General features: G+C 37.8%; 1 protein-coding gene across 2 annotated transcripts in view; it reads right to left on the bottom strand.

The window, feature by feature from the left end:
• Positions 1 to 19,570, bottom strand: part of EPB41L4A (erythrocyte membrane protein band 4.1 like 4A) — a 265,108-nt gene that overhangs the window by 88,422 nt on the left and 157,116 nt on the right. For both annotated transcript variants that reach the window (XM_023212271.3, XM_031935444.1), the window contains 3 exons: positions 17,302 to 17,389; positions 14,715 to 14,803; positions 14,055 to 14,118 (listed from right to left, as the gene is read on the bottom strand). In XM_023212271.3, the coding sequence (XP_023068039.1) occupies positions 14,055 to 14,118; positions 14,715 to 14,803; positions 17,302 to 17,389 (241 nt within the window). The remainder of the gene's footprint in view (positions 1 to 14,054; positions 14,119 to 14,714; positions 14,804 to 17,301; positions 17,390 to 19,570) is intronic.

Genomic DNA, 19,570 nt, shown 5'->3' on the forward strand with positions numbered 1-19,570 from the left:
ATAACATATATAATAATAATGAAAAAGTTTGAAATACTATTGCAAGAATTACCAAAATGTGACACGGTGACACGAAGTGAGCATATGCTATTGGAAAAAAGCTACCAACAGATTGACAGAGTTGCCATAAATCTTCAATTTGTAAAAAATCACAGTGTCTGCAAAGCACAATAAAGTGCAAAAAGCAAGATATGCCTGTAATTCTAATTTTGCAGAAAATACTACTTATATTTTAAGTAACTGAATAGAAAACTAAGCAAAACACAATATGAGTGCTAACATAATAAACCACAAGCTCTGTGAAGTTACATACTTGCTAATTTAATTTCAAAGCTACAAACCAAACTCAAGTCTCAAATGAAGCAAATGCCTCTGAAAATGAGGTTTCTATGCACTCATAAACACAAAACAATCAATGCAAAAGAATAATTGAAATGATTTGTCTCCTACTTTTAATAAGGACAGAACATTTACGTGTATAAAATTTCTCCTAAGTCCAACTTGAATGATGCTTCCCAACTTAGGAGTTTGTCAGATGAAGAGATATGATGGAAACTACGCCAACATACACACATTACAGCAAGGCTAGCTGTAATTCCAAAACCTTGTCTGGTGGAAGAAGGAAGTTAGGAAAATTTTCAGGTCTCTGGTTTGGGTGCTACTAAAATATAGCAAGTGGAAAAAATGGGCATTTGGGTGACAAGGGAATAGACATTAAGTTCAGGTTAAGATATTCTGATTTTGAGGTCCCCATGGGACACCCAGAGGGCCAATAAGGACGCAGGTGCAGAAGGGAATAGACATTAAGTTCAGGTTAAGATATTCTGATTTTGAGGTCCCCATGGGACACCCAGAGGGCCAATAAGGACGCAGGTGCAGAGAGCCAGAGAGAGGGGACATCTACTCACACAGGTGATCTCACCATGTGAACAAGATGGCTCAAGGAGAGCGCACAGAACGGATGAAGGTGAAATCACTGCAAAGATGCTCCTGAAGGTGGAGTGCGAGAGGTCCAAATATACCAGGAAACAGTGTCAGACAGGCTGGGAAGAGAGAGTACAACTCTCAAGTGACCCAGAAAGGTCAAATTGAGTTTGAACAGAGGTTACCACATTTCACGGTAAGAAATCTTCCAAGACCTTTGTGAAGGGAATAGGGATTATACAATTAGAGGTGAGGAAGAAAAGTCAATGAATTCAGAAAGTGTTTTCCTTAACAGCAAAAGAAACTGCTGGCAGAGCTAGAAAAGGGGACGCACAGGAAATCACAAAAGCTCCTCCGGGCAGGGAGGGAGAGCCCAGGCTTTTGTCAGAAGATAGGAGCCCTTAGAGAGAATTTTTTTTTCTTGTACTTTTCTTTTTTTAAATATCCAGTCATGCATTGCATAAGGATGTCTTGGTCAATGATGGATCGCATATACAACAGCGGTTCCTTAAGATTATAAAACGCATTTTAACTGTGCCTTTTCTGTGTTTAGATATGTTTGGATACACAACCACTTACCGTAGTGTTTCAATTGCCTGCAATATTCAGCACAGTAACATGCTGTACAGGTTGGCAGCCTAGCAGCAATAGGCTATACTGTGTAGCCTAGGTATTGTGAAAGGAAATTAAATTTGGGGACCCCAAACTCATTTAGCTAAAGGGAAAATTCAAGCTGGGAACTGGGTCATGCAAACCTGCCTCTCCTTTTTGGTTCCTAAATAAGATTGCTACAAGATGAAAAGCTACATGCCTCCCCCGTATTTTTCCCACAAGGAAATTCCTAGTGAGCTGTTAAAACTTTACCATGGCAATGCAAATTGATAGCCTTATCTTTACAGGTACAGTCACCCCAGACACCAATGCATTACCTGACTGTTTCCTTACCCTATTTTATCTATGTTATCTGATGTAAAATGCAGATTCTCCGCATTTTTCCTCTGCCCCTTTTGTGTCATCCTATGTAAAAAAAACTGTAGATTCACTGAGGCAGACAAAGGCATGAATGACTATTTTTCCCTACCTCCCTCTTACATGACAACTATATGCTTCTCAACATCCCATCTTTGGCCCTTTAAATGTGGAGCTCTCAAAATCATCTTTGGAGAAATGCATAGACCTGTCTCCCTGGCATGTCCTTAATGTTGGCAAATAAATCTAAAATGATTGAGACTTGTCTCATTATTTTCCTCGACTGTCAGTGTGTGGTAGGCTAGACCAGCTAGGTTTGTGTAAAAATATTCTATGATGTACACACAGTGACAAAATCGCCTTATGACTTGTTTCTCAGAACATATCCCTGTCATTGACACATGTATAACATGTACATGGTATAAACGCCAAAGTTATCGAAGTGGGTATACACTGACAACTCAATCTCCCTCCCACCACTGTCCCCAATTCCCGTCCCCAGAGGCAATCACTACTCTAATGGGTGGGTGTTTTTAAGGGCACTGAATTATCCTAAAATAGAATGTACAAGTTATTCATTTAAAGTAAGTCTGCTTGTGACTGCATTCTATCAAGATAAATTGTTAAGGTAAAGAGAAGACCAGGAGAGGCTACCCCTGCCCCTCTCCCACTACGTCCTTCCTTACTACATAGACCCACGATTTCCCTGTGCCTTTCAACAATGGAAGTACTGTGTGTGGAAGGACATACTGAGAATTACCACCTACTAGAAATGATGGCTGAGAATGACTTCTCTGTGACATAGACATTTTTATGTTTTTAGCAAAATAATCCAAAATGAGGTATAATTTAAGTAAATAAAAATATCAAAACTTATTTAATTACATGCTTCCAAAGACTTCCAAGACTTTTGGAATTTGCTGATATAATACAGGTCCTGAATTCTTTCAAATGATGGAATTAGGGGTTTGAGTCAGGTTTACCTAGGGACCCATGGGTCTTCCAAAAGTCTTGGAAGGAGAAGCAAAGTATTCCATCTTAAAATAAAGCAAAGTCTCCTCTAAATCTCAAACTTTTCTTAGTCTGGTTTTCAACTATTTTCGTCAGGTAGGTGACTGTATCCTTCTACTTTTCAAGTAGAGACCTGGTCACAGGATGCCTAATTTTTAGTAATTTTTTAAAAAAACTACCATCACTTAAGGAAAGGATAAAAGATATTTCAAATCTAACCAGAATTCAGTTTTTCTCAAGTTTCCTTGGGTACAAATATATTAAAGGATCAAAAACGCCTCCCCACTGGCTTCCTAATTATTTCTGCCAAGTACAAATGACAAGTATGAACTCATTCTCCACTTATAGTGAGCTTTAGGACAAGCTGCCTATTTTTTATCCTGTTCCTGGCAGAATGATCCAAATACTAAAAGGAGGCTTAACATAACTGAAACAGGAGCCAGGTATTCTGAATAAATTCTGTGTACTTTTGCCATGTACAGTAACTGCTGGCATGAATTCCACTGCCATGGCATTTCAAATATCTCTTTCTACCACTCTCACTTACCAAACCTTTTCCAGATAAACATGGCCAATTAGCACATTTCTACTCATTCACACAAAGATGAACAGCTGCTTAATTAAAGAAGTTCATTCCAATCTCCTGCTAAAATACTTTAGCCAAGAATCCAATGCTCGCTTTTTGTAAAATTACTCAAATACCTTTATAGCTTTGGTCATTTCATACCAGAAGCAAAGCTATTCTCTGAATCTATTTCTTCTTATTTCATAAACCAATCAAGCATGAGTCATCTGTAAGTCCAGTATCACGTGGATATTACTGCCCCATGGGTCTCTAGGTAACCCTGACTCAAACCTCCAATTCCATCATTTGTAAGAATTCAGGACCTGTAATATATCAACAAATTCCCAACCTAACTCCCTCTGGTCTTCCCAGTTTCTTTTCCCATTTTGGCTGACTAATGTCTCTCTTGGCAAGCTTAAAGAAAAAATCTACTTTCGCCTAGCTTCTTCTAAGGGTACTGGGATTCCTAATAGGATCACTGAAAGGCTCACACTGCCAGCAGCACACCCACTTATTCTGCCTGGGCCTAGTCCCATTTCACCGCCTCTCTTAAGCCTGTATTCTTGACACAAGAATGCAATCCTGTACTCTGACAGGTTTCTCCCTGTTTCTGTTTTGGGAAACAGCCACAACTGGACAGTCTGCCTTCCCCAGGCTCCCTAAAATTATGGGTATGAATACATTTCTTAATCCCATTATAAACCTGGCTCACATCCAAGGTCACATTAGAAGTAACCCAAGATACACGGTGTAGGTCATCACTGCAGAGCAAAAGAGATGAGTACATCTAAGGAGAGTAAAATGCAATTATTATATAAAATACCTGAAGGTCTACAGCAGAGAGGTTTCCTACCGATGTTCCACAGAGGTGGGGGCAGAGGCTACAAAGAAGTGTGACGATTACAAGTCTAAAGTACTGTGAGATTTTTGCTTTTTTCTTTCTATCCAATTCACACAAAATTTACATTAACTTGCAATCTTTAACTGAGATTAGGTTCCAGGGAGAGAAACAAAAATAGTCAGACGGCTGGAAGCAAATGACTAAAATAACTTTCTTCTTAATTACTGATCATGCAAAGGAAGGCAAGTAGTCGAACTGCAATCTTTATTCTCCAACTGGAAATAGATACCAAAGAAAGGTTATAAAATTTTAAGCTTTTGAAAAATTTTATCTTTCTAAATGGTGAAACTGACTGTAGTTTTAAAAATTAAACTATGTTGGTATACATGATATCCTGGGCACAATGTCTGTTTTAATTGCTTTCCTCATATTTTTTCATGTTCTCTTTTCTAGACATCCTGAGTTTAAACCTGGCTAATGAATTGAGGGTGAGTCCTGCAACAAAATTCACCAATTTTGTCATTACTTGGAAAAGGAAGTCAGAAGGAAATTTTAAGACACTGAATAAAACATGATCTTATTCTTTCCAGTCTTTACACGATGCTCCCCAAAGAGTGTTTCTTACAACACTAGGGTCTTGCAATATTGGCATAGTGGGGTTCTTTGCTCAGATAAGTATGGGAAACACTGGGCTAAACACTCAGACCTTTAATGCACTAATATATACTGTGAATCCCCAAGAGCTGGTAAGGTTGTAGGTTGTTTTAATTTATTTGAGCAAAGAACTTTCTTTCAGGGAAGTGTATGGTAAGTACATACTCCAGTTTAAAAAATATTGCACTATACATAAACAACCCTCTACACATACATACACACACACATTTTTTTAAAAAATTGAAATGCATATAATATGGTTACATATTTTTTAATTGAAAAATCATTGTGCATTTCACACAGCACTTGAAGAATAAAATTAATTTCCATTTCTGCATGTATATTTCACAGTGTAAGAACAAAAACAGCAAAATATTCTAGTACTCTTATCAGCTATATGGGTTACATTTCAAAAACATATGCTAAATGTGAAAACCATCTTACCCATTTTACAGATGAATAAGTTGATTCTTGGTAATTATATACAACTCTAGCTCATAGAAGCATAAATTAGAATTGAATAGGATGTGTTAGATTACATTGCTTCTCCTCTTTTTTCTTTTCCTTCAAAACTTCCAAAAGAGAGAATATGAGCCAGAACATAGATAATATTTACATTGTATTCCAGTAAACCTTGAAAACTATCATGTTGAGCTTATTCTTATTATTTGAAGGAATTCACAGATATGAACATAGAAGTCCAAATGGATTTTTCTGTGTGCCCGTTACATGTCCAACTTTGCACTAGGTGCTTGTAACTTCACAGTAGCTTCATAAGAGATATTATCATCCTCACTTTACGGATCAGGAAACGTAGTTAAATGTTGTTCAGTGAACTGCCCAGTTAGTGAGCGAGAGACCTGGACTTAAAACATTTATTTGATCACATGTCTAACAGTCCATCACTAAATCTGAAAGATTCCAAATCAAACTGCCATGTGGCATCAGGACCCAATTATTACTAACAGCCACACTTAAGAATAGTTGGGGAAAATATTAAATCTATAGTTCCAGGACTTCTATACATTGTAGTTGGAGACACAAAGTGGTACCACTATGAGTGAAGCAGGGGCATATGGCAATACCAAACAGAACTACATATGCACTTACGCTGTGACCGAGCAATCCCTCTACTGGGAATTGAACCCATAGACATCCCTCCAAAAACATGTACACACAAAATTACTGAATGAAGAAAAATGTGTGACTGTAAAATATTGAAAACTTTTTCTAAATATTCAAGCATAAGAGATTGGTCGAATAAACTATGTTACATACATTCAATAGAGTGCTATGTACAAAATAATGAGAAAGCTCTCAATGAACTGATATAGAATAATTTCTAGGAGATATATTACTAAGTGGGGAAAAACCCCCAACACAGTACAAAAGCCCATATACTATGCTACCTTTTAGGAAAGAAACAATGAAGGAAAAAAATGCATATCTTTACAAAAAGAAACAAAGGGAGGATTAACTACAAAACACTGAAGTTGGTTACCTACAAGGAAGCATGGCAGAACAGGATGGAAGGAAAATGGGAGTTGGTGATAATTCTCTGAGTCTTTGAGTAACTTTGATTTTTGAAAGCAAGTTAACCTTCTACATATTAAAAAATAAAATTAAACAAGAATGTGAAGGAGAGGGAGCTATAACTAAAAACAACCTGAAACAATAAACCTAAGTAGATTTCCAATGAATACATGAGCACAGGAATGAAGAAGGAAGACATGAATGGTGAGAAGGAGGGAAGGGAAGGGAGGACCAATCCAAGTAAATTTTGAACACAGTATTTGACTCTTAGGCCCTCTGTCTTGGCAAAGTGGTGCATATGGATGAAAGAACAGCAAACAATTGTCCATTTTAGTGGTCTGACCAAAGCAATTCTGAAACTATGTGGTATGTGTTATAGAATTGAGCAAATGAGTAAATGTGTGCTTTTTTGGAAGCCAAGGTTCCCATGGCCAAAGAAAGGACATACAAATACAAAATGAGGGAGGGTAAGGAAGAACCCTGTGGTTATGGACAGGAACTGGAGGTATGCTGTGAACTCATGATTTCTAAGCTATGTATCAATATGTGTATGCTTATATGCACATGTGTACATGTATTTCTATTTCTATATATGTGTATTAGGGTCTATGTATGTGTATATGCATGCATCTATTCCCTAGCTCTGTCAACTGAAAAGGCCAAGAAGCAAAGTCACCCTAGTAGCAATGACCGCACCTAGCACCCAGATCTAGACCATTTCCCAGTAAAAGGAACCAGAGCTCCTTGGAAGAATGGTTGACACTCAGGGTAGGGGCAGGGTTGATACAACATGCACCTGAAATATACTACACCAAAAAAAGAAGGTATTTGCCCCAAAATGATGGGGGGGGGGGCAGATCCAAAAGGCAGAGGAGTCAGATTGAAGGGGTTCCCATTAACCAAATCTGAACAGCAAAATAGTTAGGTACCTATGTGAACTAATGCAAGAACATAAAACCAAATATCAGGTGTTCTCACTTGGAAGTACGTGGGAAATAAACATTGAATACACATGAACATGAAGATGGAAACAACAGACACTGGGGACTACTGGATGGGGGAGGCATGGGCTGAAGAACCACCTGTTGGGTACCATGCTCACTGCCTGGATGATGCAATCATTAGGACCCCAAGCCTCACCGTCACACAATACACCCACGTAACAAACCTGCATATGTACCCTTTAACCTATAATAAAAGTTGAAAATATTAAAAATAAATAGGTATGCAATATATTTTAAACCACTGAAAAAATAGAAGTTAATAATTACTGACAACAGATAAATAAAAGGGAGAGAAGGCAGAGCTCTTGCTTCAGTGGAATGCTGAGGGCTAACTCATAAATGTGGAGGGAGTAGAGAGCTAGAAAAAAATCAGCATTTTGCAACCATCTTAGTAGAAGACTGGATCAGGCAAGAATCCTCAATGAATGCTAAATTTATAGAGAATTTTAAAGAGGAACTGGGTATTTACATTGATTTAAATATCTCCCCACAGACTACTTATTAGTTGCAAGAGAGAAGCAGGAACTATACAGCAGAGAAATCAGGCAACACCATAATGAGTGATCAAACTTAACAGCCAACGAGGGACAGGTGGTCACCATGTGCCCCCAGATGAGACACCTGAGAAGGACACTATTTCACCTATGCAGCTGTACATCTAGGAATGGATAACCTCAGTCTAATCACAAGGAAACAGTTGAAAAACATGAAACAAGAAACTGTTTTAAAACAGTGGGGTATAACTGTATTCTTTTAAAATGTCAATGTTATAAAAGATAACAAAATGCTATGAAAGTGTTCCACATTAAAGGAAGTTATCTGTATTCTATACCATAGGGGGGAAATGCTAAAAAGGACATTGTTAGGTCAATCAACAAAATTGGAATATGGAAGCTAGATGGTAAAAGTATTATATCATTATTAATATATTAAGTTGTTAACCATACTGTGGTTACATGAGAATATCCCTATTCTTAGGAAATACACAATTACATATTTATAGTCTATGACATACGTAACTTACTCTCAAGCTCTTCTAAAGAAAATGGCGTGTGTGTACAGTGAGAAAGAAGCACAAATAACAAAGGAAGTGAAGTAAAACATTAACCATAAGTGACTCTAGGTAACAGTAAATGAATATGTTCTTTTTAATATTTTAATTTTTACAACTTTTTAAATAAATTTTGAATTATTTTCAAATAAAAATACTTTTTAAAAATCTATAGTACCATTTAAAATGTGAAAGGAACCCCTGGCTTAACGTGAGACCTCTTGCACTTGTTGACAAACAGTGATGACTCCTGGCCATCACCGCTTCCGGTGTACTCTCCTTAAAGCAAGCCCAAGAGTTCTGCCAAGTGGATCTCATTACTCACAGCCAGAGTTGCCAGGAACCTTTTGGTTCTACATCCTGTCACACGGGGTAACTTTAGCTGAGGTTAGTTTCCTGAGGTATTATACACAAAAGTAAGCACAGCAGCATTTATTCATTCTTTCATTTATTTCACAAGTGTGCTTACTACATGCCGAATTCTGGGCTTAGTCCTGTGTTAGGAATTATATCTTCCTCTTGTTGCCAAAACCAATGAATTCCAGTATTATCCGAAATTCTTATTTTCTACAAAAACAATGAATCTGCTACCAATCAGAAACAATTTAACCCCCTAAATGCTTCCCAAATCTGCCCACTTCTTTCCATCTTTACAGTGAGTCCCCTCTTGTATCCTCTTGATCATATTTCCTACCCTGTTTGCCTCTGTGCTCACGTCTGTGGAATGTTCCACCCTGCAGCCAAGTGTGCTTTCTGAAATGCACATCTGATCATGGAGGGTGAAGTCCAGAGTTAATGTAACACCCAATTTCCCCGCAAGTCCTCAATCCATTCTCAAGTGTTGACTCTGAGCTCATGCCCACAGGTAAGAGAGGCCCTCCTCTGAGAAGGGTCAGGCTGAACCAGGTAGTGCACTGGAACCACCCCACCTTCTTTAGGTCTTCTACCCCATATCTCCAGAGGAAATGGGCAGACATGGAAACCCAATCATCATTCCCTTCCCAATCGACTGGACCAATTCTCATGATGCTCCTTATCTCTGTGTATTTCAGTCACCCCCAAATAATGCTCAGCACACCCCCTTGCCTCTTTCTTCATCACTACTCAACCCTGAAACCCTGGCTTTGTGCCCTCCAGAATTCATGACCTCTCATCAGCAAACTCCCTCGCTCCTCAGTCTGGTCTCTCATATGTCCTTCACCTTCCTGCACTAGGAGACACCTGCTATCCCTGAAGACCCTGTTTCCACTGCAGCCCTCAAGGGATGGCTGTGTCTTCTGTCTCCATTGTTCTTGCATCTCTGAACCTAAAAGTGGGGAGGATCCTCCCTGCTCCACATTGCTACTTTCAGACCATTCTCTTTCCTCCCCTCTAAAATCCCAGCTTTGGATTTCATCAGTTGATGAAATTCTGCAATCTTTCATGGTGGGTGTCATCCTTAAAGTAATCCTCTTCATATCTTGATGTTGGCACAGTACCTGCCAGCTATATTTCTATTGATTCCCCTTGTGCCAAACGTCCTCCAAAGAGTTGTCCACACTCACCTTCTCCAATTCTTATCTTCCTGTTACCTCTCTTACGGGTTTTTCTTAATGAATATGCATCAATTTATTTTTTCATTCTCCTGTTAATGGAACTCTGGATTAATTTCTTTTTCTGACTTTTACATAAGTGCTGCACAGAACACCTCTCTAGGGTACACATACCTAAGAGGGGAACTGCTGGGTTGAAACTCACTCTTCCAATCCACTGAAACTCATCTTCTCAATGATCTCCTACATTCCTAAATTCAGTGGCCCATTCTCAGCCCTTACCCTATATGACATATCAACATCACTTGACACATGCTTAATACATGACTTTTACTTGGCATTCAGGATAATTAGTGTTCCTTCTACCTCACTGGCTGATTCTTTTCAGCCTCCTTTGCTGATTCTCTCTCTTCTTTTCTCATTTATACTCATTTTCCCAGTGATTTCAGGTAGCCTCATGGCTTCAAAAACTAGCAGATGGCAATGATTCTCAAATTTATATATTCTGCTCAGATTCTGGTGCTGAACTCCAGGCTCACATAGCTCACTTCTTATTTAATATATCGACTTGTATGTCTAAAAGACATCTCAAATTCAACACGTTCAGAACGGGACTCCTGATCTGCCTCCTCAAGTCTGCTCTATCCATAACCTTCCCCACTTCGCCTGATGGTAGCTCTATCTTTCGTGCTTCGCAGGTCAAACTTGTTTAAGTGACCAGGACTCCTCTCATATCTGCCCACATTCAGGAAACCCTGCTGGTAAAATCCATAATCCAACAGCTTCTCTGCATTTTGACTGTTGTCACCTTGATCCACTGAGATAGAGACACTATCATCTCTTGCCCGGATTTTGAAATAAGCCTAAGTTGCTGAATAAGTAAACAAGGAACAGTCTTGGTTCTCAAGGTATTCAGTGAAAATCGACCATCTGATAATAAACTTAAAAGAATGTCAACACCTAGTAAAAAACATGCATTCCTAAAACCAAGAACTAACACATAGTGATAAAATAGTAGTGACGTTTTCATTAAAACAGAAAGCCAATCAAGGATGCCTTATACTGCTATATCACTTAGTACCCTTCTAGAAGTTCGGACTAACACTATAAAGTGTGAAACATAAACAGTAGCATTGAAGGAACAAATTATTTTCATTTGCAAGTGATATACCTATAAAAATTTATGAGAATCAAATTAAGAACTCTCAGCTGGAATACAAGAATTCAACAAAATGACTAGATCTGAGATAAACAAATAAAATTCCATGGCTTTCACTTCTCCAAGCAAAAACCAGTTAGAAGAAATAATAGAAAGAAAAGATTGCATCCACAATAGCAAGAAAAAAAGTAAAACACATAAAAAGAAAACTTATCAAACACCATGCAGGAACATCTGAATACATTTAACAAAAAAGGGAAAATTCTTATGATACAATATAAAATACAAAAGCATGTACAAAACCACATAGAGGATAATCTACATTTATGTATATACACATTCACACTGATAGGGTGAAATCTAGATGCAACTGTATCAAAATATTAATCATTACCTCTGAGTGTTAGGATAATGAGTAATTTTAGTTTTCTCCTTTGCAGGGTATTTTCTGGATTTTCTATAGTCAATATGTACGATCTTTATAATAAATGTTTAGTTTTTTGTACAAAATTATGTAAATAACGCTACTTATTTGGAAGCTTAATGCATGAAAGTATCTCTGAATTTGGCCTAAATGCAATGACCATACTAAGTCTGACCAGACCAGCAAACCAGCCAAATAAGCATTTCAACCATTCTTCATGCTGAATGTGATTACTGTTCCAAGTGATGGGTTTTAAGGGGCTTTTAAATTCAATTTGTGAGTACGGTTAGGCCTCCATAATAATCAACCTAATTCAACCATTATGTAAATCACTGCCTCACAGAGAGATACCCTGGTGGAGAAAGAGAAAAGACCCACAAGCAAGAATACTTGGGAAATAGAATGCTTTGATAAATTAATGTGATACTTAATAGCAATAAAAAAAAATCCTTTAATTCAAGCCTCTGAGTTATGTGACCTGCTTTGTCACCTTCTTACAGATCACTGACATTGAGCTTAATGACCTAGAAGTGTGCAGTGCCTTGGGTCTCCCCAGACATCCATTTCATCTCAAAGCTGGGAAAGGAATGAGGTGGGGATGGGAGACACCTGAGCTGAGTACGCAGGAAACAGGGTCATTCGATGGACACTGTCATTTGAAAAATAACACGATGATATCAATTTTGTTGCTGTTGTTTTTGCCTAATCATGAAGAAGTCCAAGAAGATGGAAGTTCAGATTAGCTGGGACTTTGCCAAATATTTATCCTGAGACAGTAGTAGACATATATTTTAAGGCACTGTAATAATAACATCAAAGTCATTCACAAGAGGACCTCACTCACAAAAATAGCTTATAAGGAAAGAATACTTTGAATAATAGTAATGTTTCCATAAAAGTCTTTTGATTATCATATTCTGCTAAAAAAAAACTTGAAACATTATATTCAAATATATTTAACAGACTTTATTCCTTGCATTATTATTATTTAGATGAATTATTATTCATGTGAACGTAATGAATGGCAACATATGGAGAAAACTACAAAACCCTCCTATCTAATTAGCTACTCTACTTTTTGAATGATTTTATTTCAGTCTTACATTATAATGCACATCTTTTAAAATTGAGATGTCTAATCAGGAGCTGAAGAACACATTGGATTTCCTCCAAACTAGACCATAAGACAACTATATGGCTTCTGTACTATCATTTCTTCAAAAATCTGGAATTTCACTTCCTTACAAGTTGTTAAAACTAATTTCAAAATCCAATTTTAATTGCATCAGTAAATGGCAGCATGCCATATAGTTCAGGATGAAATAATGTTTTCTTCCTATTAGGAGAACAAAGAGTAGCACCAGGTTTTCTGATTTGGCAGCACACAGTATCTCAGTGCATCAGTTCAATGATCATTCAATAGATACTTATGAAGTGCCTACTACATGTGAGGCACTCTGCCAAATACCATGCCCAAATGTAGCTGCAGCTCTACTATTCCTGTCTCAATGTGTGCATGCTTAAGCACCAATTTACTTTTCGTTAATCAAGAAAATCAATTAAACTCCACTTAGTTTTTGTTCTGCACAAAGTTAGTATCAAAGAGACAGAAGGGTAGATCCTCCTACATATTTTCACTCATGTATCCCATAAATATGGACTGAACATCATATTTTCACTCATGTATCCCATAATATATGGCTTACAGTAGTAGCACTTCAAGGAAGCATTATTTTCACAGGTAGATCAAAAGGAAGCTTTCACATCCTTGCCTTCTTTTGACCATTTTTCTCAAAGACACCCAACAAGGCATGAAAGCACATCCAGGCACTGACAAGTTTTGTGCCCATTACCCAAATACTCCCAGAGGACACTGCCAAGTTGCAAAGCAAAGGCCGGCATTTTTACATTCTTCCTTGAAAGCATCCAGAATTTCCATCTGGTTTGTCTATCACACTCAATAAGGGAAAGAGCAGAAGTGAGACTCCCAAAAGGTTGTTTAATTTACATTAGAGCAAAATTAGAACACATTTTGGCAGTCCTGAATGTAGGCTATACCCTTCTGATTATAACTCCTACCTTCTACCCTCACAGAGGGTACTGGAAAGCAAATTACACTAATAACAATGATCACCTCCTATTCTCTCCTCTGCCTTAGAAAAGTTTTGCTTTCCTTTGCTAAATCTAAAATGCCCATTTCTCCATTACTCTCTCATTCATTTCTATTCACTTCCCTTTCCTTCCTTGAGAAGTTGTGATGTGAGTTAATTAACCTGGCTCCATGCAGAAGCAGCTGAAGAAAATATTTCTTCACAATGTCTTTTAAGCTATAAATGAACACAGAAGACACCCCCCTTCTAATTTAAGCTAAGGGCTTGGAAACTTACATCTTTTCCCAGTACTCTGAGTTCAAACTGAGTCTCCTTGAAGTGAACCTTTGTAATCCGAGGCCTAAAAAACAAAGCAGATGTTGTTGTTGCTGTTTTTAAGTATTAGCCTTTCAGAAAATCAGGGAAGTGTCCAGTGGAAAAAGATTGGTGAATACTGGCTCCTTTATATACTGCTCCATACCCAGTACATACAGGGACAGAGAGAGTTCCCCATAAACCCTAACGCAAACTCCATTCTCATTGTCCTGCTTTTCCACTAAATGCACAATGACCTTGGAATCCCCAGATTGTGGCAGTGCCACCTTCCCAAACACAGTGCAGGGCCACGGGCTTCCCAATGTCTTCAACTCATCCCCATTTGGAGCTAAAAATCAGAATAGTCCTGGATCCACAGTCCACCAGCACATACTGAAATGGGTGAGAAATCCTACTACACACAACTCCCATGGAAAAGAGAGTCTAGAATCACAGTGTCTGAAATTTACAGAGAAAACATATACTGAGGTGCAACAGGAGAAAACTCACACCCAATTTCACTCATTTATTTACCAACCACTGGAAAAATACCTGTTTTCTTTTCCCCAACTCTTTCACTGACACAGAAGTCCCATAAGCCCAAAACACAGAATGCCAACTTTGTTTTCAAGCCATACCTACCAGAAATACTTCCCCACTTGCTTTTTATTCTTGTAGACAACAACACCAACTGGAGTTAATCCTAAGAAATATTCAGACTTGTTTTCTCCCTGCAAAAGCAAACATATGCCTATAATCACATATTCACATAAAATCTCTTTGTCAAACTATAATTGACCATACAAATATAATTTGTTACAATATTGGATTTAATTTTTGAAAGACATCAGTCTAGAAAGCTAGATATACTATGATAGTAGCTAACTTGTTGCTTATTTTTTCAAAGTTTTAAAAGAAACTTTCTGTTACTGTTCTTCATACTTGCTACTTCAGTTAATTAAAATGAACCTGGACTACCAGTCAGGCCAACCGGACTTACCCAACTTTCCTTACACAGTGGTGTTCAACACTTGCAGCATATTAACTGGAATCACTCTGCAGCTTAAAATGCTGATGCCTGGGCACTACCAGAAACAGTTAAATCAGAATCTCTAATGAAGAGGCCAAAGTAGCAGAAAAAACACAGGACTCCCAGGTGATACTTCTGTGCAGTCAAAGACTGAGAACCACTGGCTTCTATCAAGGGTGCTTTTGAAATGGCTTGATTTATCTCTGATGTGGACAATCATGAAACCCACTTCGTCCCCACCCCAACTCTCTCTAGAAAGTTTAGGCAGTCGCTAGCAGACACACACTTGAATTTTCTGAAGTCTCCATCATGTTTCTTCCTACTTCTACCTATAACTTTAAGACTGCTCAAAAATGTAAACGTATAATCTCTTCTGGTAAAGACTAGAGAACCCTTATTTTCAGGCAATAATAAATCCAAATTTTAAAAATAGGATCTTAAAACGAAAAAGTCACAGAGTGGGTACCAAGGACATGCACGGAACTATCTTAGAGTATTTCTACTCTAAGATAAACGGTAACCTGCAAAATTATATTCACAAAGAACATAAAGCAACACATTTGGAAGAATACTTGCCGATGCCCACTTTTCAGTTCTTAAAATTCAAACCTTAAAGGAATCCACTGAAGAATCTAATAAATCTAGCTCATTTGCCATAAATTTCTACCATCAACAAAAGGTGATTTCTAATTAGGAAAACATTATACAAATGTAGAAGCATTTCACAGAAGACTCTCTTTATAAATTTCCTATGGAATGTTTTCTTTTAAAAACTGAAAAACCTAACAAGATTAATGCAGCTAAAGGGAGGGAAGGGAAAACAATAATGATTCTACAGTTTTAGCAGTATAAGGACAGTGCTATGAAGCATTTAATGACCTAACAAAACTGGAATATAATATATCAGGGAACTACTTCTTCCCCCAAATCTATAGCTTTTATTGCCACATTAAACAGGAGTGCTTCTAACTGTAAAAATAGTAAGATATTGTTTCTTCTTGGAGGAAATGCTAATGAGCAAAAGACATGCACAAAATGAATGCATGAATGTTATTTGCACTAGAGAAACTTTTATTAGGGTTCTTTAAAAACTGAGTTCCATAATCCAATTGATTAAAAAAAAAAAATCAGTCTATAAATACTCTTCAGCAATTCATTTCCTATAAAGAATAAAGTACCTGGCTCATTTTCTCAAATAAAATTTAACTACTGCTACCCATACTCCTCTTAATTCAAAGACAAAGGCATTCTAATCTCATTGGCATAGAACAATCATTTGGTAGCCTAAGCGAAGTAGCTCAAAGGTTAAAACCCAGATCCAGAACACTCAGTGCAGATTCAGTGTAATTGCTCACTGACTACTATTCAGCAAGTTTTCATAAACCACTGAAAAAAATCTGTAAAAATATTTCTATTAATGCAATGATACCTATAGTAGGTGGTAACCTTCATATTAACAGAATCAGCAGTAGTTGCGCCTGGCCTATTGCCTAATGCCTACTTTACCTGGCAAGTGACTATATTTGTGTTTTGCTGCCATAAAATCTATTTTTTGAAAAATCCTCCTGTTTTCTGTCTAATACAGTCAATTATACATCTTTTTGTTTGTTTGTTTGTTTTTGTTTGAGATGGAGTCTTGCTCTGTTGCCAGGCTGGAGTGCAGGGGCACGATCTCAGCTCACTGCAGTCTCTGCCTCCCAGGTTCAAGCCATTCTCCTGTCTCAGCCTCCTGAGTAGCTGGGATTACAGGCACCCGCGACCACGCCAGCTAATTTTTGTATTTTTAGTAGAGACAGTGTTTCGCTGTGTTGGCCAGGCTGGTCTCAAACTCCTGACCTCAGGTGATCCACTCACCTCGGTCTCCCCAAGTGCTGGGACTACAGGCGTGAGCCACCACACCCGGCCTATACATCACTTTTATATTGTTTTGATGTTTAGCTAAGCCCTTTGGATATGTTATCCAGATTGTGTTTTCAAGCCCACTTAATTGTTTTCTACACATGGAAATATAATCACAGATTTTTATGCAAAACTCATTAGGGTTTAATCCACACAAGAGCTGCTTTGTGTTAGAAAAACATAGATAAAAAAGTATCATCTGCTTGCTAAACAACAGAACTGCAACCTTCCTTTGGGAGTCTCAGTGACTTTTTAAGAAAAATGTCATCAGCTTAAAATATTTTGTGTTATGTTACTCACATAGACGGGATGGAGGTCAACGCCATACATCTCCAGGGATTTGGCAGTCCTCAAGTAATTCAGCTCAGCCTCAGAAGGAGCCTGACCCCTATACCCAGCACAAAAACAAAGAGCCTTATTTTACAGCAGCTACTGCACTTACAGGGATGCAAACTATCTTCATTGTATTCACTGGGAAAACAAATAATACTTTTTACTAATGCAAACATAAGTCCTTGTATTTCAAGAAGGCCTTTGCTTCTTGGTGACAAAATTTTATACTCTGAAGTGATACTTACATTAATTTCATTTACCAAGTCCATTCTGGCTCATTATAGCCTATCCCCAATGTCCCAGCATATATTAAAAATTCTCAGTTTCAGAAACTCCTAAAGAGGTTATTGAGAATACAAGCACTCAAATTAAATAGCATTCCCTTCACAAAGAGTAAAACGTCTCTGTGCAGCAGTTCTCCATCGAAAGCAAAGGGAACTAGAGCAGTAGTCGGTAGGAGGAAGAGAATGGGGCCGCCACCACCCAGCTGGGGTCATATCAAGATCTCCTGAGCACATGTGTAGTTTGAAAATACATTGATTAACGTACAGAGATTGTAAAAATGTTTGTCATTTTTTAAAAATGTCATTTTTTGAATACAGAGTACAGAATTCTTCCCAAAATCTTCATTGGTGGTAATATAAAGAAAACAGCATTCATTCCTGATGAGGGTGAACATCAGCCAGAAATCTGCACAGAAGAGTTAAACATGCATGTGCAAGCGAGTGTGTGTGTGTGAGACAGAGACAGAGAGAGAGAGAGGGATTGAGATTTTAATAGATAACCAAAGGAGGCCGAATCTTAAAACTTAAGAAATCCTGCAGTGACATATTTCATTTCAGCCACAATGCACTGGAAAACCACCAACATACCATACTTTTGAAATCCAAAAAGAATGTTCATCAAATTAGACACACTACACTTTGATCAAGCTTTATTCTTAGAAATAACAGTCACACTGTCAACACTATCATGTAAAACACATGAGAGCCTTTACCCAAAACTCCTTGATAATTTCAGTATACAATTGTGCTTTGAAACCCCTAGCAGAATCAGTACTCTCAGAATGTGCCAAACACACTGCCCTTCCTAACATTATAACAAGCTCTCTCTGAGCATCTACTTCAGCAAAATCTGAAAATGAAGGACTCTACAATCAGGTTGGAGAGCCTTCTAGTACATGCTAATACAACATAGAGGGCCTCTTTCTCTGATTGCAATTCAGCAGCTGACTTCTACTTCTACACTCACCGAAAGGGATCCTTTAGGCAAACATTTTTTTGTGACCAGATTAATTCTACATTTTTTCTTTCTTTCTTTCTTTCTTTTTTTTTTTTTTTTTTTTGAGATGGAGTTTCGCTCTTGTTGCCCAGGCCCTGAGTGCAATAGTGCAATCTCGACTCACTGCAACCTCCACTTCCTGGGGTTCAAGCGATTCTCCAGCCTCAGCCTCCCAAGTAACTGGGATTACAGGCACATGCCACCACACCCAGCTAATTTTTGTATTTTTAGTAGAGACGGGGTTTCACCATTTTGGCCAGGCTGTTCTCAAACTCCTGACCTGAGGTGATCTACCTGCCTCAGCCTCCCAAAGTGCCAGGATTACAGGTGTAAGCCACCATGCCCAGCCATTTTTTTTTTCCCCTTAACTATAATAGATCTGAAACCAAGCATATTCAAGAGGGAGTGCTACATAACAGGGAATAAAGCAATGTTAACCAGTGTAAAGAATTTAACCAAAATAACTATAACGAAATTATAAATTCAATGCTATAGGCCATGAATTGAAAATCCCACTAGGGGAATGTGTCTACTTCCAGAAATGCATGTGGTGTTAACACAATACCCTCAAAGGTTCCACACTGGCATCATCACTATTTCCAGACTCATTGCTATGGCCTGAATAGGACTTGGCTTATAACTGTGAAGAACTGGGATACTTCAGACAGAGGAAACATTGAAGAATATATTAATGCATTTATGGTTAAAAATTGTTGTGATTAAAAATTATATTTATAGTTGAAAGATTAATTTCACAAGATCCTGGTGACCAAAAAAAAAAAAAAAAAAAAAAGACGGCAAAATCTAGTATTTACAGAATGATTCCACTATGTAATATCATAAATACATGAACCTATGTATGACAGATTTTCTCTATGGGAAATTGTACACAGAAAGAGATGTCTGAAAGGCCATTGACCAAAAACATGGTAACTTTACGTATTGAAATTACTTT

This window comes from Piliocolobus tephrosceles, chromosome 4 (genome assembly GCF_002776525.5).
Source record: "Piliocolobus tephrosceles isolate RC106 chromosome 4, ASM277652v3, whole genome shotgun sequence".
In the NCBI taxonomy this organism is placed as follows: domain Eukaryota; kingdom Metazoa; phylum Chordata; class Mammalia; order Primates; family Cercopithecidae; genus Piliocolobus; species Piliocolobus tephrosceles.